We start from the raw sequence: 22,290 nt of genomic DNA on the forward strand, positions 1-22,290 counted from the left end.
CTGGGGACTGCGCCTTGTACTCCTTGCAGGAGCTCTGGCATCGGGGTACAAGCCAGCCTGAATAAATAGACATCCCTGAGTCAGGGTCTCTGCATACCCCACCCTCCCATGGCCCTCAGACAGGTGTTCAGTGACTGTGCTCCTATTTTAGGGAAAGGCTATGTCTTTCTTGGCTGTCAATAACATTTCTAGTAACTTTTAATTAAACATCTACTATATAATAGGCCTCATTATATTGTTAATCACCTTAGACTTCCCATCTCACCCCCCTCCTGTGAGCTAGAAGGAGGGGAGTGCAGGGGCTGTGAGACTGGCCTCTGGACTCAGAATGCCTAGACTCCAACCCTGGCTTCCTCGTTGTTATTGTGTGATCTTAGGTGGGTTCCATGGCCTCTCTGGGTCTCACTTCCTGATCTGTGAAAATACTTCTGAGAAAGCAGTTAGAACTGTGTCCAGCACACAGTAAGCTCTTGATACATACTCAGGCCCAGAGAAGGGACGTGTTTGGCCCACGTTTGCTGACGGCAAATAAGAGAGCTGGATTTGAACCTATGGCCCAAGCCTCCTTCTTTTCATGACCACACTGCGTGAGGGGACCAGTGGCTGGCAGAAGGGCTTGCCCAGCCCAGGGCAGTCTCAAGAGTGCCTGCAGCGAGAGTGTGCTAAGAGTGACGGGTGAGCCCCCTTGTTGTGCCAGGGCAGGCAGCCCCTTCTCCTTGGGGTGGGACAGCACCCTGGAGGGCTGTGAGCCCAGACTGACACGCCAAATCCTACTTTCTTTGCAGCTTTTTGCCATGATCTTTGCCATGTGCCTCTTCCGGGGCATCCAGTAGAGGGTGTGGCCTGAAGCTTGAAGACTCACCCCGCCCACCACTGCCCAGCACCCAACGCCCTCCCCTCCCCCGCACCCCTGCCCTCTTGGCCCCGGGGGAGCTCTTGGCCCCTGGGGAGGAGGTGAGGCCATCCTGAGTGGCCAGGAAAAAGGGGCAGAGGAAAATAGCTATTTTTTTAACAAAACAAAATGAAGACAAAACTATGGACTGATACAGCCCGTCTGGACTGGAGTGGGCACCGCAGGTTCACTGCATGGACCCGGGCACACCCAGGAGGGAGTCTGCACTGGAGACCAAAGCAACAGCAGGCCCAGGCCACCTCCTCGGCCCAACCAGATCCGGCAGCCGGGGACCTGGGCCCTCAGCTCGCAGCTTCAGGAGTGGGTGCCAAGAACGTAAGGATGTAGGCAAATGAAGCAAAAGAAGATGTTGGAGGAAGCCTGGCGAAGCCCAGGGGGCCCCCAGGAAACCTGGTCACCACGTCCTTGAGGATTTGAAACCTACTCGGATTCCCTGGTCCCCCAAGGATGGAGTTGTCCTGCCTCAGGCCGGGGCCAAGAGTAGGATCCAGACACTGGATCCAAGAATGGCCCAGCTGGTAGGGTCCACGCTTCCCCATCTGTCGGACTGAATAACCTGGAAAGCCCAGAGAAGAGCAGTTTCTCATCCACAGTCACACAGCACATGCATGACCGTTCTGAACAAGAACCCCGTCACCCCGAGGCTGCCTGTCACTCCTCCCAAGGGTCTGCTGGTCCCAGCAGATCGGCTGCTCTCACGGCTCCCTGGCCTCCGCATCCTGGTTTCCCAGAAGAGAGAGGGCAAGCTGGTCAGGAGTAGCCTCCTCCCAGCTCCACAGCTAAGAACGTTCTCCACCCCCTGCCCACCTCCCCACACTTCTCTAAGTCCCAGGAACACACACACACCACAGCCCCTTTCCCACACTGCCCACCTTTCCTCACAAGCCCCTCTCTGGCTCCCAGGGCGGGAAGGAACCCCCTGGATCATCTGGCTCACCTCTCCTCACTCAGAATTGCCGCTTGGATGCCTTCTGCATGATCCCTGCCAAGACTTCTCCATCTTCTTCTCACACACCTCCAAGGTCAGGGAGCTCACTACCTCCCAAGACAGGCTTCTCTTTGGACCGCTCTGACGTCAGCATCAGCTCAGTACACGCGAGAGGTTTCTGCTTTCCTGTGGTTCTGTCCGTATCATGCCGTGTGCGCTCTCTCTCTGTCCCCAAGTGTGAAGGCCACACATTGTCCCCCCGCCCCCGAGCCCCTTTGCCCTCAGGCTAAAGACCCCCAGAGCACCTGTCAGTTTTGCTCTGCCATGGCTTTCTGGTCTCCTCACCGTCTGTAGCACACACTTCTGAGTGTTTCCTCTAGGATCTGGCAGGGGGAGGTTTCCTCACAGACTCACCCACACCTACACAGCACCCACAGATCAGCCCCTTATATGTGCAGGTCTCAAATTCCAGACCAGTGTTGGCAAGTGCACTGCAAGATGTCTCGACCCTGACCAGTCAGGAGTGGCAGCTGGGCAGAGGATCTGAGCGCTGGTCTGGGCTCAGTGGGCAAGGGACAGTGTGATCTTGATTAGTGATGTCTGCCAAGCAACTCGGGCTGGATTGGTGATGTCTGCCACAGGCATGGGCGTGGAAGGGGTGGTATGTTACCTGCTCTCCTTCTATCATTGTTCCGTCTTTGGGGTCTGGGAAGGACCCATTCTGTCTCACAGGCCCTAAGCCAGCTTCCAGCCTCCCCTCCAGCCTTCCAGCTGCCAGGAGACGGAGCAGCGGCCTAGAGCTCATGCTCCCCTGCTCTGCCACCTGACCCTCCTGACCACCGGAGCTCTCTCTGGTCTGGATCTTTCCACAGTGCTCCTGTATCAGGCTGCCCTGGCACCTCCATAAATGATGTTACAAACTCCCTAGTGACCCGGCGTCCCCAGGACCCCGGAGGCCACGCAGCTGGTACTCTAGCCGGGTCTCTAGACCCACCCGTAAGTTGTCTCCAACTTCCTGCAAAGGGCTGGTATGAGGTGGACAAAATAAAGCAAGCTGATTAAACGGGGGTTAGGGTCAATTTGGGCAACTGTGTGGCTTCAGTGTAGGGGTGCCCTAGGCATCAAGGCCCCATCCAGTCCCCACTGCCCAGATTTTGGGGCCTTCAAGGTAAGAACCACCAGGCATCAGACACCACCCCCTACCCCACCCCCCCAGGCCCCTGAGATGAAAGGCTGGCCGTGGAGGAACATCTGGGGGAGATGGGTTTGAGGGCGGATGTGAGAGTCTCTCATCACCAAGAGCTTTCCAGAAAGGGTCAAGGAGCCCGGATCTGCCACCACTGACTACATTCTGGGGCTGGAAAGGGGAAGCAGGCCTCTGCTCTATAGCATTAATGCAGGCTGGCAGCTATTTGCAAGGCTATCTGCGACCATTCTGAATAGGCCTGAGAGGGCTAAGCCCAGCCCCAACAGCCCTCGATGGGTGCAGATGGCAATTTGGGGGCTGCTGGGGAGGGGGTGGAGCTTCCTAGGTGGCACTGATGGTAACGAAGCTGCTGGCCAATGCAGGAGATGTAAGAGACATGGGTTTGATCCCTGGGTTGAGAAGATTCCCTGGAGGAGGGCATGGCAACCCACTCCAGTATTCCTGTCTGGAGAATCCCATGGACAGAGGAGCCTGGCTGGCTATAATCTATAGGGTCATAGAATCAGGACACGACTTAGGCAAATTAGCATGCACACATGGGGTGGGGCGGGGCAGGGCATGGAGTCTCTTAGCTGAGACTTCCCGAGCCTGAAAATAGACCAGGAACCAGGGAGACCTTGCACTTGGTCACATACCGCACGCAGTACTGAAAAGGCCACCTTCCTGCTTAGGGGCCGGGGGCTGGGACCCTGCCCAGCATCCCACATCCCCCCTCTCTCCTCTCCACGCCTAAGGAGCCCAGAAAGGACCCTCCAAGCCAGCTGAGGCCCCAGTCCCCCATCTCCCTAGAAGCCCCCTCGTCCCTTCCCTGGTGGGTCCTATCTGTTGAAAGTCTATTTTGGAAACTGTACATGTTCCCTGCCGTAGGTAGCAGAGCTAATTTATCATGTTTATCCCCTGTGAGCCTCCCTTTTTTATATTATATATCAAGAGGAGTTTTTGTAATATAAAACAGGACGCCCACACTGACGGTTTTGCACTGGTTTTTGTGACTGTTTCTTACAAAAAGAAAAAAGAACGAAGAATAAATAGTGACCGTGAGGAACGGTGGTCTTGATTGGGGGTGGGGGCGGAGGAGGCTGGGGCTGAGGCAGGAACTTGGTGGGAGTGAACCGGGCGGGAACACCCTGGATCTTCTCGAGCCTTCAGGAGGGACAGCGCCGTCCCTGCGGGCCCTCGTTCACCCTCTCAGGAGCCAAGGCCGTGCCACCCGCCCCAGCTTGGCTGGCCCAGCCCAGCCCTGCTCCGGCACCCACGCTTCCCCCTTCCCTGCCAGCCTCCCCACCCTGCTCAGCGGTTGGTTCTTAGGACAAACCGTCCATCACTTGCTGGCGCAGTAGCCAGGCCTCGAAAAGCATGCGTCAGCTTCAACACAGCGGGGCCGGCAGGGGCGGGGGGCACGGCCCGCCCGCCACCAACACCACCTTCCAAAGGCCGCACTGGCTCCGGGCCTGCCTGGGACTCGGTGGAGGGGTGCGGCGGGGTGGACACGATTCTACAGAGAGACCAGAACCTCAGCCCAAGAGACGGAGGCCCCGCGGGAATGGGCCGTCCTCAGGGTCCTGCTTCCCCTGCCCTCAGCCGCAGCCAGCAGCCTTGGGCTCCCGACCCGCCTAGTGGGCTTCCGTTAACAGCAGTGGCATCACTGGGCAAAGGCCATGGCGCCGGCTTTGTGGCCGCAGGGACAGCTGTGGGCATGGGGGAGGGCAGTGAGGCCCAGGGGCGGGGTGGGGGACCCCCACTTGGCAGCAGCTAGAGCTGGGCTACACCTCAGGACCACCCAGCCCGTCCCTTCAACACGGTGCTGAGACAGGAGGCAAGTCTGGGCCCGGCTTGCTTCCCTGCACACCCATCCCCAGGACACGGGGGCCGCCAGTCCCGGCGTGACGGAGCGAAGGAGGGACTCGCGGTGGGGGCTGGGCAGCACAAGGGTGCTGGGCCTGCAGGGGTCTCAGCCCCTTCGGGGCAGTGGGGGAGACGGATGTGAGTGGAGGAGGCCTGCTGAACTGTTTCTTTTTTTTTTTTTGCCCTACTGAGATTTGAAAGGTACCCAGTCACACCCACAGCTGGGCCTCGGTGGCAAACCCAGGACAGAAGGCCAAAGGGCAGCACCCTGGGGAAGAAGGGAAGGTGGCCGAGGGGGCTGGGCTGGGTGTGCAGCAGACCCCGGAGGACACGCCCAAGTGAGGAGGAATGCTCTTCTCTCTGCCTGACCCCAAGCCCCATCACTGACAGGTGGCCTTCATCCGGGGTTACCCGGGGGTCCATCTGTCAGGGCCGGCCTGGGGCCGGGGAAGTGCGCGGAAGTGCAGGGAAGGGGACGTTTAGGGGGCCTCCACAGGCTGGGGCCAAGGCAGAGAAGCCAAGAGTGAGCCCGGGGCTGAGGACAGGGCCCTGCTGCCCCTGGGAGGCGGAAAGGGAGGTGCTGGCTCAAAGGCGGCCCCCCACCCGGCTCCCTGCCAGCCCACAGCTGTGCTGGGCGTTTAGGGGGCACAGGGGCCCCTGTGTGTGGAGGGGGCCTGCATGGAAGGGAAGGGGCCCAGGGTCGAGGTCTCGGGTCTTCCAGGCAGGGGCTGGAGCCAAGTTTGGCAGCTTGGGCAGCGTTGGCCGGGAGGTGCAGGGGACGGACAGGGAGGTGGTCCACAGCCTCTCAAGAAAGAAGGGTCTCGTGACAGGGGAAGGGGCCTGGCCCGGCTGGATGCCCGTGACTCAAGCTCTCCCGTGAGCATCTGTCCAGGGGGGTCCAGAGGCCGGGAGGCTCACGAGAAGGAGGCATCACCGTGCAGGGGGCAGGACGGGGTACAAGGGCCCCGTTCCCTCCCCAGCTCTGAAGGCCCGAGAGATCACAGCATCCGGGGAGGAAGGGGAAGGCGCCCGCCCTGCCTGCCCAGGGCAGGGTGCTTCCTGCCTTCCAGAACCAAAGGGGACCCGAGGGCGGTCCCAGGGCCTCCCTGCCCCAGAGGGGCCCCTGGCCCTGCGGGTGGCTACACCTTCTTGGGTTTTCGGCCGACTTGGTAATAGTAGTAAACGCTGATGGCGACAAAAAGGAGGCGGCTGGCCAGCAGCAGCAGGATCCCCTGAGACACGAGGCCCGTCTCGGCTAGCGTGGCCGTGACCACTGCGGGAGAGAGGCGGGGGGGAACAGGGGTCAGGAGCGCTGTTCCTCCCCACCCCAGCACGGGACGCCAGGGACCCCGGGGCAGCTGCCTGGCTGACCACCGACCCGTCCTGCCCTGAGCTGGGGTGTCCGGCCAGCCACAGGTAGGTCTGCTGTCAGTCCCCCACGTGGCAGGGACAGGGGCGAGCATGTGCGCACAGCTGGGTGTGTGTTGTCCCCTCCCTGTCCTGGGGACACAAGGGAGCGGTGGGTGGTGGATACACAGATGTGCACTCAGGAACAGGTACACGTGAGCCGTGTGGGCACTGGTGTGCGCACACACAGGTGAACACGGCCACACGAGTCCCTCCCCCGCACACGGGTTTTCATCACTTCCCAGAAATCAAGTGGCAAGAGCTGGGGGAGGTCAGGGATTAAGCTGCCGGCACCCCGTCAGCTACCCGCCGCCACCCCCCCAGCCCACAACTGTCCAGCTCAGGACTCACCCAGGAACTGGACCGAGAAATAGCAGGCTTCAGTGAGCAGAGTCCATCGGATGATGACCTTCTCAGCCGTGTAAAGAGCATTCCACATGATCAGGGAGATGCCTGGGGCCAGAGACAAGGAAGGGACTGGGCGCGGGGTGGCCTGATCCACCACCCCCCCACCGCCCCGGTCCTTGAGGCAGGGGCAAGGGGTCCGCTCCTCTTCCCTTCGGCAAAGTCGCCAGGACCTCTGGCATCCCCTGCCCTGACTCACAGGCAGGGAGGTTTTGGAAGGGAGGCTGGATCGCACCCCACAGATAACTCTGAACGTCAGACTGGGACTTTAGCCTGCAGGTAATAGGGAGCCATAGAAAGTTTTGGCGACGCGGAGGGACACCACAGGTGTGGGGTTTTAAATGCTGTCGTTCACTTTCCTAACAGGCACTGCTTGTGTGTAACTCAGGCTGGAGAAGAAACAGAAGCGGTGAGGGTTTTACAGATGCTGTGTTGATTTTGCCTCCTCTTCTAGGCTGAGAGACCCTGGAGGGCAGAACCTGGGCTTCCTTCATCTCTCTATCCCAATGCCCTGGTGGAGCACTGCATGCAGCAAGCGCTCAGTAAGTGCTCCATCTCAGATGACAGTTAAGAACAGCCCCGAACCACAGGTGATGTTCCATCAGTGGCCGCAAGATGGTAGCACACAGCCGGCAGAGACAGACTCGGCAGCTAAAGGGCGGGCTCTGGGAAGCAGAGCCCCAGCACAAAGAAAAGAAAGGCTCCCCAGGTTTCCCTTGCCCTCCATGGGCCCCCTAGTTGCCCATCACCTTCCCAGCATCCGCCCAGCAATACTCACTGAGGAGGGCACCGCCATAGAGGCGGATGGGGGTCTTGCTGGTCACCTGCGCTCCGTCGAAGACCGCATCGTAGAGCTGGTCTGGAAAGGCAAGGGCCTGCGGACAGTGGGAGGGAGGCTCGGGGTGAGGGGCTCCCTGTGGAGCCTTCCCCTTGGACATCTCCTTCCCTCCCCCAGCAGCAGTCCAGGGTCAGGACCCTGACTGCCCCCATCCCATCCACGGCAGCAGAGATCTCAGGTTCCAAGGACAAAGAGTCGGGACCGTGGACCAGGGGATCTTGGATGCTCCAGAGCAGGGCACAGATGGGGATGAGCATCTGAACAGGTCAGGGAGGCGGCCAGAGAGCCCGATGGTCCTGCAGGGAAAGGCAGCAGGGGGTCCCAGGGAAGGGGAGGGTGCCAGGTCCCAGGGCTGTGGCAGGGACTCACCATTATGGCAATGCCGGAGAAGAGAACAGCAGAGACAAACTGCCAGACTCTGGGGAGACGTGGAGAGGAAGGTCAGAGGCAGACCCCCTCGCTGCCACCCCCAGGTCCCACCCTGGGACACTCCCCTCTCCAGGCAAGATGGAGGGATAGCTGGTCTGGAGGAGGAAACCAAGGGCGAGACTACACAGGGCCCCTCCCCACAGCATTGCCCCCCAGCAACACTCACAGGTCAATGCTCACCTGAGCCCCAAAGGCTCTCGAACAGCAAACTTGATCTCATTGCCTAAGACCTGGCTGATCTGTGGACAGAGAGGGGTCAGAAGGCAGCACTGTCTGCCCAGCTCACTCCCTACCTCCCAGCACCTGCTAGATGCTCAGGGACCCACCTGTGTGCCTCTGCTTAGCCAGAGTCACCTAGGCTGGGAGGGTCACACTGAGGCCACTCTCCACCTCCTCTTGATACCAGGGCCCAGGAGAAGCTGAAAATACGGGGGCTGAGAAATGTAAGCTCAGGCATCTCCCAGCTGTGGACTTGAAGCCTGGCTCTACCATTCATTGGTGTGGTCCTGGGCAAGTCTTTAATCTCTCTGAGCCTCAGTTTTCCTCATCCATAAAATGGGTTAATAACAGAACCTACATCTCCCAGGGCTAACAGGAAGATAAAATAATGCTTATAGAGCAGCTGGTGCCGTAACAAGCAAATAAATAGCACTCAACTAATTCTAACCACCTGTTTTCATTACTGATACTATTCCTCTGACATATCCATTACATTTCCAGAAGATACGAGCTGAATCTGGGGGCCCCCTGCAGCTATATGGGTCTCAGCTACTCTTTTCCCCAAACAGTGGGCCAGACCCGCCTCCTCAAATTGGTGTTCAGAGGCAGACCCCTGTGTGTGGCTGGTTCAAGGCCCCCCCTCCGACCCCGGCCCACCTTGGAGCGGTGGACCTCCCCATCGTCGTCCTCCCCGCCCACGCCGAGGATCTTGCGGGTCTTCAGGCGGCTCACGAGGTCCGTCTGGCTGTGCTTCTTCATGAGAGGCGGGGGCTGCTTGGCTGCCATTGTGTCCTGGGGCCCGGCCTCTGCAGGAGAGCTGCAGGGAGACACCGGTCTCAGCCGCCAACCTTGACCAGCACCCAGATCTCAGAAGGCAGCCAGACCCCAGCCTGGGGCAGCAGGTGGACACCAGAGGACTCTGAGGGCCCGGGCTTAGTACTGGGCTCCCTAACCACCCTGCTGTGGGATGAAAGGGGCAAGTCACTGCCCTGTCCTAGCCTCAACTTCCTCATCTGTAAAATGGGTTAGAGCAGATGGTCTTAAGACCTTCCAGCTCTACCAGCCCGTCTGGTCTAAATGGATGTGGCCCACCCCCAGTGACCAGGCTGGAGGCAGCCTTACAGACAGCCCCCTGTAAGTGGGGGAAGTGCAGGCCTAGGATGAGGCATTCAGGCCTGGATGGAGACCAGACCTAAAGATTCTTAGAGGCAGGGAGCTAACTGGGGCCTGGGTCAGCCTGGCCAGAAAAGGGAAAGGTCTGCCCAAGCCTGGGTAGGGGTCCTGAGTGCTGGGGTCCAGGCCCCCACTGAACTTTTGCCCAGACAATTCCTACTGCCCAGCAAGCCCTCCCACCCACCCACCTACCTACACTCCCAGACAACTTCCACTCAGCCTGCCAGCACTGGAAAGAAGAGCGGGGGGACCCCAGGACCCAGCCGAGCCAGAGGAGGGACAGCCAGGAGGGACTCTGTGGCAGCAGTCCGGCCTTACCTCTTCCCAACGCCCCCGCCCCGCCGCCCCGCCCCGCCCATAAGCCCTGAAGGCCCCCAGTCGCCAGCCTCCCCCCAGCTCCACCTCTGGCCGGGATCTTGAGCACCTACTGTGTGCCGGGCAATGGAGACGCTGAGGGGAGTTGAGTGGCCGTCCTCACCTTCAGTCAGCACAAAATCTACGCGAAGGAGACAACAGTGTAAGTCAGAGTGAGGTCAAGGTGTCCAGAAGCTGGCCCCAAGGGGGGCCTCCTGTGACCACAGCCATCCTGCTAGATGGGTACCACTTATACCCATTCTACAGATGAGGAAACCAAGTTTAACGAAGTTCAGCAGAGACCAGGTTAAAAAATGGTAGCAACCCCCACCCTAGTATGTGGCCCACTCATGCTGGGTGCCTCCCACATCCCTGCACCTCATTCCCACCCACAGTAACTCCAGCAGGGCAGGAAAACCACCCCCCGATAACCCACAAGGCTCAGAAGTTGCCTGTCCCTCGGCCAGGGACCCGAGGTGGGCTTGCTGGACACCCCTGACCAGGCCTCAGATGCAGGTCTTCCTGTCTTGTGGCCCCAGCCACGTCTCACAGCCAGGGCTGCCAGAGGGAGGGCACAGACGTGTCCCCAGGTCACCTCCAGCCCTCCAGCCTCCCAGTGTCTCAGAACAAAATAAAGCGCCCAGCAAACAAACATCAGAACCAAGACTCACACGGCGGGACGTTCAGATAATGTGGCTTTAGACCAGATGAACTGGGCATGGAGCACAGCGGCCCCGAGTTTGGGCAGAGTGGTCATTCAGTTCAGTTCAGTCGCTCAGTCGTGTCCGACTCTTTGCGACCCCATGAACTGCAGCACGCCAGGCCTCCCTGTCCATCACCAACTCCCAGAGTTCACCCAAACCCATGTCCATTGAGTAGGTGATGCCATCCAACCATCTCATCCTCAGTCGTCCCCTTCTCCTCCTGCCCTCAATCTTTCCCAGCATCAGGGTCTTTTCAAATGAGTCAGCTCTTCGCATCAGGTGGCCAAAGTATTGGAGTTTCAGCTTCAGCATCAGTCCTTCCAATGAACACCCAGGACTGCTCTCCTTTAGGATGGACTGGTTGGATCTCCTTGAAGTCCAAGGGACGCTCAAGAGCCTTCTCCAACACCACAGTTCAAAAGCATCAATTCTTTGGCGCTTTTTTTTATAGCTCAGCTTTCTTTATAGTCCAACTTTATAGCTTTCTTTATAGTCCAACTCTCACATCCATACATGACAACTGGAAAAACCATAGCCTTGACTACACGGACCTTTGTTGAAAAAGTAATGTCTCTGCTTTTGACTGGAGGTCTTTTGTGAGTGATGCCCAGACCCAGCGGCCCTCCAAAGCCCCGCAAGCCTAGTGCCTCATCTGTAAAAAAAGGGCAGCTATGCTTTTCCCTCCCGTGTTTATACACGCTCGGGGAGTGGGAGGCGGCAGCTGGTGGTGACCCGGAAGGCAGCCCAATGCCCAATGCCGGTCAGAGGGGGTGGCCGCCAACCCCAGCCTGGGGCAACCAGGGTGTGACTGGGCTCCTCGGGGCGGGACGGGGGCGGGGAGGTGGCCCAGGCCCTGTCACAGCTCAGTCACTTGCCGCCACCTTCTTGTGAATCCAGGTAGAAGGTATAATTAGACTTGCGTCCCTCCCGATGCCAGATGGACCGCGGGAGGCTGCCACCACGAGGAACAGCCCAGAGCGGGCCCCCACCCGGCCCTCCACCAAGGAAGCACCTGGCAGCCACCCTTCCGCTTCCAGCCTCCCCTTTGGTCTTTTATTTGCATACAGCAAAATGGACCTTCTCTGTGGTCTGTAGTGCTAAGAATCGTAGCACAAGGACAGGTAACACCCCCTCCACTCAGGACCCTCACCACTCAGACCCTGCCCTCGCCCCTAACCCCTGGCAACCACCGATCTGTTCTGTCATCTGCCGCTATAGTTTTATTTCTGCACACGTGTTACATAAATGGAATCATACAGTATATAACCTCAGAGACCCACTTCCTTCTTTCGTTCAGCATCATGCCTTTGAGACCCATCTGCGCTGTGTGTATGGACGGTCCCTTCCTCTTGGCAGGAGAGTGGTATTCCCGGATGTCAATGTACCAGTTCGTTTCCCCTATCACTCACTGACTGACATCTGCATTGTTTGAGAGTCTGACCATTAAGAATAGAACTGCCATAAACATTCGTGTGCAGGTTCGGGTGTGACCATGAGTTTTCATTTCTCTAAGGTAAATGCTTGGGCGTGGAATTATATTGAATTACAATATACAGTAAATCTACACTCAACTCTAGAAGAAACTGCTAGACTGCGTTCCAAAGCAGCGAACCCTTTACGTTTCCCCACAACGCACAAGTGTTCCTGTTCCTCCACGTTCTCCCCAGCATCAGCCATTCTCAAACTTGACTTTGGCCCTTCATATAGGTCTCCCTGGCATTTTAACCCTTCTCACCCAGACCGGCCAGGATGCCTGACTCAGTTCTCCTGTGCCCGTCACTAGCTGTGTGGACAAGTCACACAGCTCTGAACCTCGGTTTTCCCCATCTGTGAAATGGAGCTGTAATTCTCAGCTCCCAGATATTCAGGGACAAAAAGAGAAGCTCAGTTCCAGCACACAGCACAGCACCTGCATGTTTAAATGAAAGACGTACATTTAGTAAGGATTAGCTGTGAGCCGGGCACGGGGCGGTGGCACCTGGCCCCTGCCCTTCAGCAGCTTACAGTCTGGGTGGGGGTCGGGATGCTGACCTGTCAGCCACCCATCAGAGCAAGTTGCTTCTCTGAGCCCCAGTGTTCTCGTCTGTGAACTGGAAACAATAATCCTTACATTTTCCCTAGGACTGGTCAAAGGAGACACAAAATAATAGCCAGAAAGTAGTTAATAAAGGGCCAGCTAACTGCTAAAGCCGGAAGAGCCTGGCTGCCGAAGCTGTACTCTCCCAAGTTCAAAGCCCAGGTCTACCACTTCTTAGCTGTGTGCCTGTGGGCAAGTCACTTAACCTCTCTGGGCCTCAGTGGCCCCATCTGCAGCTGGGAAAGCCAAGGGTCTTCCCTCACTGGGAAGCTGTCAGAAAACACACATGGAGAGAGTGTGGGGCAGTGCCGGCAACACGCCAAGTGCTCGGCTGAGATGGGCACCGAGGCACAGACACCCCCTCCTCCCCACACCCCCCATGTGGCAAGGGCTCGGATGGAGACCGGGAAGGATCAGGAGAACGGCCTAACTAGCATTTCCTAACGTCTGCACCCGCTGGACGAAGCCCCAGGATCTCATCGCCTAAGGCTGCGCTCCGGGCTGGGTCAGCGATCCCCACTCAGAGGGTCAGCTGCCTTCCTCTATCCCCGTGCCCTCCCCACCAACACAGGACAGCGCTCCCCTTGGCACCACAGGCCCAGGGCTGGTACGGACGGCAGGGAGGGGGGGTCACAGCGTCCTGGGCGCCATCGGACGCCCAGCATCGCTGATGTGGGATGAGCCTTATCCACAGACACTGCCGTCAGGAACCTGGGCCGGAGGGACCCACTGTCGCCACCCCTGGAGCCCAGGGCCCGGCCCCAGCAGTGAGCTCACCACCGACAACAGGCCCTGCCGCCTCCCAGGGAAAGTGAGATCCTGAACTTTATCTCCAGGGAGCAGGGTCCCCAGCAGCCGACCGGGCCTACAGAGCTAAGTGCTCTGAGCGCTGAGTCCCGGAGCTTCTTCACCCCAGGACCGGGCCCTGCTCCCCCCAGGGAGGGCCGGTGGGCAGCTCTCACCAACCCCTAAGCACCCAACCCTGAGACGACCCCACACACCCCCATCTGCCAGTGAACTGTCCTCCCTTTCAAGGCCTCTCCATGTGTCTTTTTTTAGGAGTGGCCCCACTTTAACCTAAGACAGGACGAAGGGAGTGTCCCCCACTCCCTCCCTGCACCCCAGCTGGACAGTGGCTTTGGGACAGCCAGACCTGGATTCGAATCCTGCTTCTGTAAGGTGCAGCAGCTCTCCCCATTTCTGCCCCTGTGCTAATGAGAAGGGGCACTCCACAGAAGTGCGGGGGGGGGGGGAGGGAGGGAGAGAGTACGTACGAGCAGGTGCCAAGAGCAAAGCGCCCTTCCGCCCTGCCCAGGGCCAGGCCAAGCCGAGCGCCTTCACCTCCCCTTTCCTCACCCAGCCCTGCAAGTGGAAAAAGCCTGCCTGTCACAGCTGTCTCCCTTCCGTGCCCAGGCCCCGCTGCCCCCTGAAGGGCCCCTAGGGCTCCCCTGGGGGGTGCCAGATTGGTGCCAGGCTGCCCAAGGCAAGTGAGAGAGGGGCGGGAGGAGGGCTGCCTCTCCACCGGCCAGGCGAGGAGAAGGGGAAATTCGTCTTGCAGCCCCCAGACCCAGCATGCATGATGTTTTGCATGCTGCCCCCAGCCAGCTTCTCTGACCTCAATTCCCAATAATCTGGCAAATCACGGGCCTTCGAACAGTTGTTCCCCTTTCTGAACCACCGCCCTCTGCTCCTCCCACCCCGAGGCCCCCGCCTCCTCAAGGGTTTTGCAGTGCCCCTCCTCCAGGGTGCCGGCCCAGGGCACAGTGCCCTCCCCACTCTGAACTCTCAGTGGGGGCCACAGGCCGCTTCCGGCCCACCATTCTGAGCATTTCAGGGCCAGCTGGCTTCCCCAGGACCCAGCGATCTGAAGGTAGAGCTGGTATTGTGCCCACCTGAGAACCGTCCTGCTGGTCCCCAGACAGAGACACTCAACAGCACAGATGAATACCAGACAGGGGCCAAGGCAAGCAGGCCTCCCCCACCCCACCCAGCACACTCAGGATCACCCTCTGAGCTGGCAGGGCCCGAGGGGAGGCTCTGCTCCAAACACAGGCTGCCAAGGCAGAGCGCCGAGGCCCAGGGCGAGCAGGCACTGCCCCGGGCCACGCGTGAGCTGGCAACACAGGACGGGCAGGGAAGGGACTCTGTGGTCGGGCAGAGCTGGGTTCCAATCTGGCACCTCCTCTGGCCAGGCGGCCTTGGGCAAGCAGGTCAGGGGTGCTGAAGACTCCCCGAGAGTGGCTGGGCTTTCCCCTGGCATCTGGGGTGCCTAGGAAATGGGTGGAGACTGGATGAGAGCATGGGATGAGACCCCACCCCCACCCCCAGAAAGCCACAGCCATCTCAAGGGGAGTGCCACAGGGCAGCGCTTACTGACCATTTTGCTCACCGGGCCTGGACAGCTCGGGGCGTGGCAGGAGCTCAACAAAAATTTGTGACAAATGTTGGGGGGAAGGGTTTTGAGGTCCCCTGCTGGCCAAGATCTGACATCCTTCCTCCCACCCCTGTAGGCCCTTCGTCCTTCCTTGTCCGAGGCCAGAAAAGAACACCCGCAAAGACCTCCCAGAGGCTGAAGGGGTGGAAGCGGCTGTGATGGGACAGAGACAGCAATGCCACCAGAGACTGGACCGAGAGAAGGGCTCACTGGGGCGGGGGTGCTGGGCAGGGGAGTGCTGTGGGCTGGGGATTACAAGGGTCAGGGGAGGATGGGAGGGTGGGTATAAACTTCATGATTGGGCACACTTGGATTCAAACCCCCAACCCTTTCTCTCAATTGTTCTGTGACATCAGGAAAGCTACCTAACCTCTCTGAGCCTCCTCATTTGTGAAACCACAGGACAACGTCTCAGCTCACAGCGTTTTGATTAGACAGACTGAGAAAAGGCGTGGAGGGGCCTGGCCCCTGGTGCTGGTCCAGAGGACAGCAATTAACAACACTAACGAGGCAGCCCTCCAGGCCCTGCCCCCACAGCAGATCCATGGGGCTGGGACATCACTCCCGTGTCAGTCTTGGAGGACCTCTCCCAACACCCCCAGAGCCTTCCCGGGAAGCCCGGTTTCCATAGAAACAGATGGACTGCAGAGCAGTCCCCTTCGTGGAAACTGTGCCCCCACGAGGGCTGGCTTAGGAACCTAACCGGCAGGGGAGGGGGCCTAGAACACCCACCAGCTGCCAAGCCTCTGGTGATTCAGGGGGGAGTCACTGCTGCTGAGCATCAGAGCCAAGAGCTGCTTCCTTTGCAAATAAGACCCTCTGTAGGAGGGTCAGCGCACCTAAGGAGAAACGCCCCCGGATCCTCCACCTCAGGAAAGGAGGCAGTGGACAAGTACTTCCAGACCAGGAATTCTGTGCTCACCCCCAGAGCCCGATGAGAACAGCTGTATTACAGATAAGGAAACTAAGGCCCAAGTGACTTACAGACATGTGTATCTCGGGCTAAGTGACAAAGCTGAAATTCCAACCAAGTTAACGGTGCCTAATGGATATTCAGAGAGGAGCTCATGTGTGTGTGTGTGTGTGTACGTGCTGGGGCTGGTGTGTGGGGCTGGGGGTGTGGTGTGGTGAACGACACCCAACAAGAATCAAGCTCTAAGCCTTCTTCCCCATCACATCTCCCCTTGAAAGCCCCTGGCGGGTTGCCAGCATCTGAACCCCGCCCTGGGGTCCAGCCTCCCTCGGATGAAGGCCCTGTGGCTCCGGCAGGACCTGGGGAGGGCTGCAGGGAGACCCATTGTTCTGTTATCACATTGGTACAAAATAGCTGGAAATGGGGACTGGATCATGCAGCGGAGGAGTGGGGGAAGTGAGAGCCGGAGTCTCCTGGCCCCGGGCAGAGGGAAGGGAGGCAGGGAGAGCCCAGCAAGGGCACCGTGGGGGCTAGGAGGTCCAGAGCCGGCATCATCCTTCTTGCAGCCCTTTCCTAGGGCAGCCCATCAGCCCCTTGGGCAAGAGGGGGTGTCTAAAGACCCCCAGCCCTGAGCCCTCCGCTTAGTTAGGCCCTCAGGCAGAGTGAGTCTCCAGTCTCAAGGGTCCAAGTCTCTGGGCTCTGCCCCATGAGTCCTGTGCCTTTGGGCAGATTGACTTCCTGGAGCATCCATCCCTTCATTGTAAACAGGGCGGCAACGCCTGACTTATTAGGTTGTCAGCAGGGTCACACAGCTGCATCACGGCCACCATCACGGCGGCCTCTGGGGTGCAGGTTTTTGCCAGGGTGGGGTGTTTTCCTCAGCGCACACGGGCTAAGGGCAGAAGCTGAGGTGAGGGTACCACACGGCAGGACTTCCTTGCAGCGTGTCCCTCGAGAGCAGAGCGCAGTTATTCTAAAGGCCAGCCCGCCTTGTCTCTCAAGTCGCCGGTGAGTCAGGGGAGGGCGGGTCCCAGCTTCACCACCCGGACTCAGGATGTGTCAAAGGCGAGGGTGATGGAGTAGAACCGGCCAAGGAGAGGAATCAATTCAAATCCCGCGGGGACATAAACCTGCCCCCGTGACAGGGCTCGGCAGTCAAGAAAGGGATTCCACGCCCCATTTCCAAGAACCTCCAGGAACACAGGAGCTGGCAGCAGAAGGTTTGACAGAAGCTGGAAGGCTGAGTCCTGAATCATTGGCCCGCGAGACAGGACAACTGAGGTCAACCACAGACTCTGCCCTCATGGGAAAGGGTAAGCCGGGGCCTGACCTTGCGACTCAGTGTCCTCTGTCTCAAAAAATGAAAGCATGGTCTCCAGGGCCCCACCTGGCTGTGATATTCCTGACTTGGTTTCCAGACCTGTCACTCACCAGCCACACTCCAGCTCCAGCAAAGCACAGGCTGTCCCGCCCCCAAGTCCCACCAGCACCTTGCTCATTGGCTCTAGAAACACACAATTGTGCTGCCTTTCGACTAGTTCTCTTTCTTTTGAAGCTGCAGAATTTCCAGGACAGAGGAAAGTCCACATTTTTATCACGAACATCTCTAAGGCCTTAGGGACAGAAAAAATGAAACATCCCCTCTGCGTTGGAGAGGGTGAGAGGGCAGGGCAGGCAAGGAGCAAGAAGGAGGGGACACGGGGTATGGGGGGGGAGCTGTCACTGACTTCCCCAGCCCTTTTGATGGCCATCCACTGCCACTCAGGAGTCACTGCGAGGGGCATCCTTGTCCCTACCATCATAAAGGGCAGAACACATGGAGAATTCCTGTCCTTTTCAACCCAGGAACGGGCCAGCCTCCCCCCTGGCCCAGTGACCACATCAGGGCCCTCAAAGGCAGCTGGTGCTTCCAGACCCTGTGCAGCCACGGTCATCGGGACAGCCTGGCTTCCAGATTCCAGTGAGCTCTTGTGAGAAGGCAGTGGACATACCCTTTGCCCCTCCGAGTCCTCCCACCTCCCCTGCCGCTGAAGATGCTCAGAAACTTGGAGGGGAGGAGAAAGGGAGTTTCCCTGAAGAGATGCTCCACTATTTTGAGCCAACCTTTTCATAAGCAAGAAGCTATTTGCCCTTTGGGTGGGCTGGGAGAGGCAAGCAGAAAGGTCCCGGTACTTCTCCTGGGGCCTGGATGGGCCAGAACCACAGACCAGAACCGGCCACCCTCCCCAGGATGTGGGGCTCTGGCATGATCAAAAGACCTGTGTTGACATCCTGGCTCCATCACGCCGCTAGCTGCATGGCCTTGGGCCTGTGACACCACCTCTCTGGGGCTCCTCCTGTTTCCTCCTCTGTAATAATGACATGCACCTCCCGCCCATGAGAAGAGGCACAAGAACCCCTAACACAGCACTGATCTCTGGTGGACGCTCGAAAATTATGGTGCTGTTATTTTCAGACAAGGGAATTCAACGTCTTTGCTCAGTCTCTCCCCTGGCCATATCAGCTTCAGAACAGGTCTCCCTGTAGTGGCCGCATGTGGATACGGAGTCGGGGGGTGCTTCCAGGGAAGGGGCCATAAGAAGGAAGTGGGAAGAGAGAACTAGGGCCACTCTGGAAGAAGACAGCCTGAGTGTACGGACCACAGGTGGGGAGGGAGCACCTTGGAAAGGCCAGGACTAAGTCTGTGTGGCTTCCCTCCGTGTCCCCAGCATTCGGCCAGACCTGGCCCTGCGAGAGGAGCAGCCACTGTTGCGAATAAATCGTTGGGATGCAGGGTGAAGGGAAAATATTATGAGCTAGGAGTTAGAACATTGGGCACCCCACCCTGTGCGATGGGAATGCTTATGCCCTCTCGGCCTGCTTCGTCTCCTATCTCTTCCCCACCCTCTCTCTCTACTAGCTGCACTGACTCCCTGTGTGTGGATGCTCAGTCACTCTGCCATGTCTAACTCTTTGCAACCCCATGGACGGTAGCCCACCAGACTCCTCTGTCCGTGGGATGCCCAGGCAAGAATACTGGAGTGAGTTGCCATTTCCTCCTCCAGTGCATCTTTCTGACTTAGGGATCGAACCCACAGTTCTTAGGTCTTCTGCATTGGCAGGCAGATTCTTTACCACTGAGCCACCAGGGAAGCCACTGGCTCCTTACGGTTCCTCAAAAAGAGCAGGCATATTCCAGCCTCAGGGCCTTTGCACAGGCTGTTCTCTGCCAGATCTTTAGTCCCTGAAACTCTCCCCAAAGCTCACTCTCTCAAAACCTTAGCTGAAAAGTCACCTCCTCAGGGAGACCTCCCTGACCTCCCTATTGGAAATGGTGACCCCATCCTTGGCCTCAACACTCCCCCAACACTCAACTTTCCCCCGCCTCACCTCTCAATATACTATATAATTTGCTTATTTACTTTATTAGTTATTTGTCCCTCCCTCGCTCCGTGTCAGCTCCAGAAGGGCAAGAATCTTTCAATTTTGTTCACAGCTGTCTCGTAGTGCCCAGAACTATATCTGGCACTTTATTCATTAAATCATGTTGGCCTAGCCCTCACTCACAGTTTTGTTCAGTAAATGAAAGAAAGGAAAGAACAGTTCTGGGCTGTGTGAATAACACAGGTCACTGCTAACTGCACTGTCCCTCCCATGCCAACCCCAGGACCAACAAGCACCAGCAAGCCCTTCCTCCAGCAGAGGAGGGAGGACCATAAGATCCTGCTGGAGGGCAGGCAGTTGAGTGTGGGGCTGCAGGCCCTGGGGTGGGGGTGGGATTGAGGGGTCTGCAGAGAACAGGCCTGAGCTGTGCATCCAGCAGGTGCTGACGGCCAAACATGGTTGGAGGGCTTTGGGCCTCAACCCTCCACTCCAAATTTAGAAGGATATATTAAGCTGACAGCAAGTGGGCAGAAAAGGAGGAGTCAGAGCCGCTGGTTCCCAAGACAATGGGGCCTGGAGGGGACCTTGGAGGCCAGAGGGCCCGTTTTACAGATGCCATAACAGAGGCCTGGAGAATACCGTGGTCTTATTTATTATACTAACAACCCAACAAGAAAAACCTTCGCTCCCCCTGGGCTAAACGGAACGAGGCTGGAAAATGGACTTTGCCCCGTCCTGGCTCACCACCTCCTGATCCAGGTGGCAACTCAGAGCCATGGACCTGCCTAGAGGTGACGACGGAGTCCCTGGTATCTGCGGGCTGGGGGAAGAGAAGGTATCAGCCCCTTCCCCACAGGCCACCAGGGCTGGAGGTCCAAGAAGCCGCTCAGTGGGGGCAGGCATCCCCGGTGCCCTCCCCGCAGAACGGCCCCACCAGGAAAAGTTTGTCCGAAGGAAATCAGGCAGGAAGTGCGGGGCCGTCCGTGGGGCGGCGAGGCCGCCTTGGGCGTCGGCGCTGGGATCTGGGCTCTGGGCTCTGGGCTCGGGAGAAGCCTCGGGGCTCTCGGCCTCCACCCTCCACCGGGCTCCCGCCCCCGCCCCCTTCGCTCCTGGGTAGAAACCCGCTTCCCCCCCGGGCCTCGCGGGGGCGACGGGAGCCCAGGACCCGGCGGGGGAGGGCGGGGCGACAGGACGCCGAGCGAGATCCCCACCGCTCAGGGGGCGCCAGGGGTGGGCGCGGCGTTCTGCCGGCTCCCCTGAGGACCCCCAGGGTGGGTGCGCGTTCACGGCCCAGGGTTGGCAGTCCCTGGCCACTGAGCGCCAGGACAATGGCCCCGCACTGCCCCCGTCCCGCTAAGCGCGCGGCTCCGGAGAGAGTGGAGAGCGCCGGCTTCCACCTGTGCGTCCCTAACCCCCTCCCAACAACTGGGGCTTAGGCGCGGCTCCCGCCTCTGCTGCCCCCAACCCCCGAGACTGGGGTCTCCCGATCTGGCTCCTCCCCCCTCCCATGGGTCCTTTATCTCCCAGCTCCAGACACCCACCCACTTTCTGAGGCTCGAGTCTGCGAGCCGTTGGGGGGGGGGAGCTCTAGGCGGTAGCTCTGGGCTGTTGGGCGCCTGCGGTCGTCCCCGCCCCCGGCCCCCCGAACCAGAAGATCCGACCAGACTTGTGGGCAGCGGGAACTCTGCCACCTCCAGCCTCGACCCAGCGGGGGCGAGGAAAGGGTCTCGCAAGTTTGTGCCGCGCGCACCCCGGACCTGGGAACAATGGAGGGAAGAGGAGGATGGGGACGGGGATGGAGCGGGGGAGGGGACAGAGAACCGAGCGCGGGGACCGAGTCAGACCCCAGAGCGGGAGAAACTGCTTTCCGCTCGGCTTCTCCCTCGCTCCGAAGCAGAGAGCCCGAGCCCAAGACGGGGAGGCCGAGGGCGGAATCAACAGTCCAGGAGGGAGGAGACGGAAGAGGGAGGAAGCCAGAGGAGAAAGGGAAACCGAGTCAGAGGACAGGGCAGCGAGCGGAGAGCGCGAACGAGAGGACCAGAAGGGGCTGCAGGACGGCGCCCAGGAGAGCTGAGGATGGGGGTGGGGGCGGAGATCCCCGGGGTCCCGGCAGAACCTGCCGGCGCCAAGAGGTGCTGGGGCGCCCGGCTCGCGCCCACTGGGTCCTCACTGTCCCTGGCGGTCCCTGCGGCCGCAAGAGCCCCGCTGGGCTGTGCTGCGCAGGCACCCGGCCGGCTGGCGGCGGGAAGGGAAAGTGCGAGGCTCCGAAGCGGCGGCGGGGAGCAGAACTTACGTTCGTAGCGCCTGCTGGCGCCGGCGCTGCGCGGAGCTGGGGGACTCGGGCCCTCGGGCGCTTCACATCGCGCCGCCCGCGCGGGGCAGGGCAGGGCAGGGCCGGCTGGACTGCGCGCGGCGCCCTGTGCGGCCGGGGTTTGCCCGAGTCTGGCGGCCCGAGCTGGTCCCTCCTCTCAGTTCCGCGCACAAGCCAATGGCGCGCCGTCCCCTCCCACGCGCCGGGCTGCCTCGCCCCCGAGGGTGGCCGCCGGGGCGGGCGGGAGAGAGGGGTTGGGGGGACTAGGCCCCCCGGGCTCCCCAGCAGAGGCGTTCCCGGAGATGGCCTGCGGGGGGCGCGCTCACGCCCCGGGGGGAAGGCGGTCGGGAATCCTAAAGGAGGGCGGGCGCCTCCCAGGGAAGACTTTCGTGGCAAGTTCTCCTTTCGTGAGACTATCAACACCCCCATAGGTTGGCAAGCCACCTTGTCTTAAATATCCTTGGGGTATCCCCTGGGGCCTAGGCCAGTATCTAAAATGGAAAGGACTCTGCTTCGACTGGTAGATACCGAAGTGTGTAAGAACACAGTTGTACAACAATGGTCCCCGTTTTGCTGAACGCCCGCTCTGTGCCAGGCACCGCGTGCTGCAGGAATTACAAGTATTAACTCATGTAATTCTCACAACCACCTATGGGGCCGGGATGATGGATCCCATTTTATAGACGGCCGTCATTAATGTTTGATTTCATTTAGCCTTCTGGCTTCCAGCCTAGGCTCACCCTTCTGGTCGCCCCTTATTTGGTGTGACT

At 59.4% G+C, this 22,290-nt stretch overlaps 2 protein-coding genes across 3 annotated transcripts in view; one reads left to right on the top strand and one right to left on the bottom strand.

The window, feature by feature from the left end:
• Positions 1-4,089, top strand: part of TSPAN18 (tetraspanin 18) — a 199,406-nt gene extending 195,317 nt beyond the window's left edge. For both annotated transcript variants that reach the window (XM_043482776.1, XM_043482777.1), the window contains one exon: positions 786-4,089. In XM_043482776.1, the coding sequence (XP_043338711.1) occupies positions 786-833 (48 nt within the window). In that variant the 3' untranslated portion in view covers positions 834-4,089. The remainder of the gene's footprint in view (positions 1-785) is intronic.
• On the bottom strand, positions 4,015-21,690 carry TP53I11 (tumor protein p53 inducible protein 11). Its single transcript, XM_043482778.1, has 8 exons — positions 21,503-21,690; positions 9,793-9,860; positions 8,849-9,008; positions 8,153-8,211; positions 7,913-7,961; positions 7,484-7,580; positions 6,652-6,753; positions 4,015-6,166 (listed from the first exon to the last, which is right to left on the bottom strand). Exons 3-8 carry the CDS (start codon positions 8,975-8,977, stop codon positions 6,033-6,035), a joined length of 570 nt encoding a protein of 189 aa, XP_043338713.1. The 5' UTR covers positions 8,978-9,008; positions 9,793-9,860; positions 21,503-21,690; the 3' UTR covers positions 4,015-6,032.
• Between the last annotated feature and the right edge of the window lie 600 nt (positions 21,691-22,290).

The sequence above is a fragment of the Cervus canadensis genome, chromosome 11, assembly GCF_019320065.1.
Source record: "Cervus canadensis isolate Bull #8, Minnesota chromosome 11, ASM1932006v1, whole genome shotgun sequence".
NCBI classification, from domain to species: Eukaryota; Metazoa; Chordata; class Mammalia; order Artiodactyla; family Cervidae; genus Cervus; species Cervus canadensis.

Bases quoted from the DNA above. Each gene is read 5' to 3' on its own strand.
- TP53I11 (XM_043482778.1), bottom strand. From the start codon at position 8,977: ATGGCAGCCAAGCAGCCCCCGCCTCTCATGAAGAAGCACAGCCAGACG. The intron at 7,962-8,152 runs GTGAGCATTGAC...ACGTCTCCCCAG, and splicing joins CGAGAGCCTTTGGGGCTCAG to AGTCTGGCAGTTTGTCTCTG. The intron at 6,754-7,483 runs GTGAGTATTGCT...CTCTGGCCCCAG, and splicing joins CTATGGCGGTGCCCTCCTCA to GCATCTCCCTGATCATGTGG.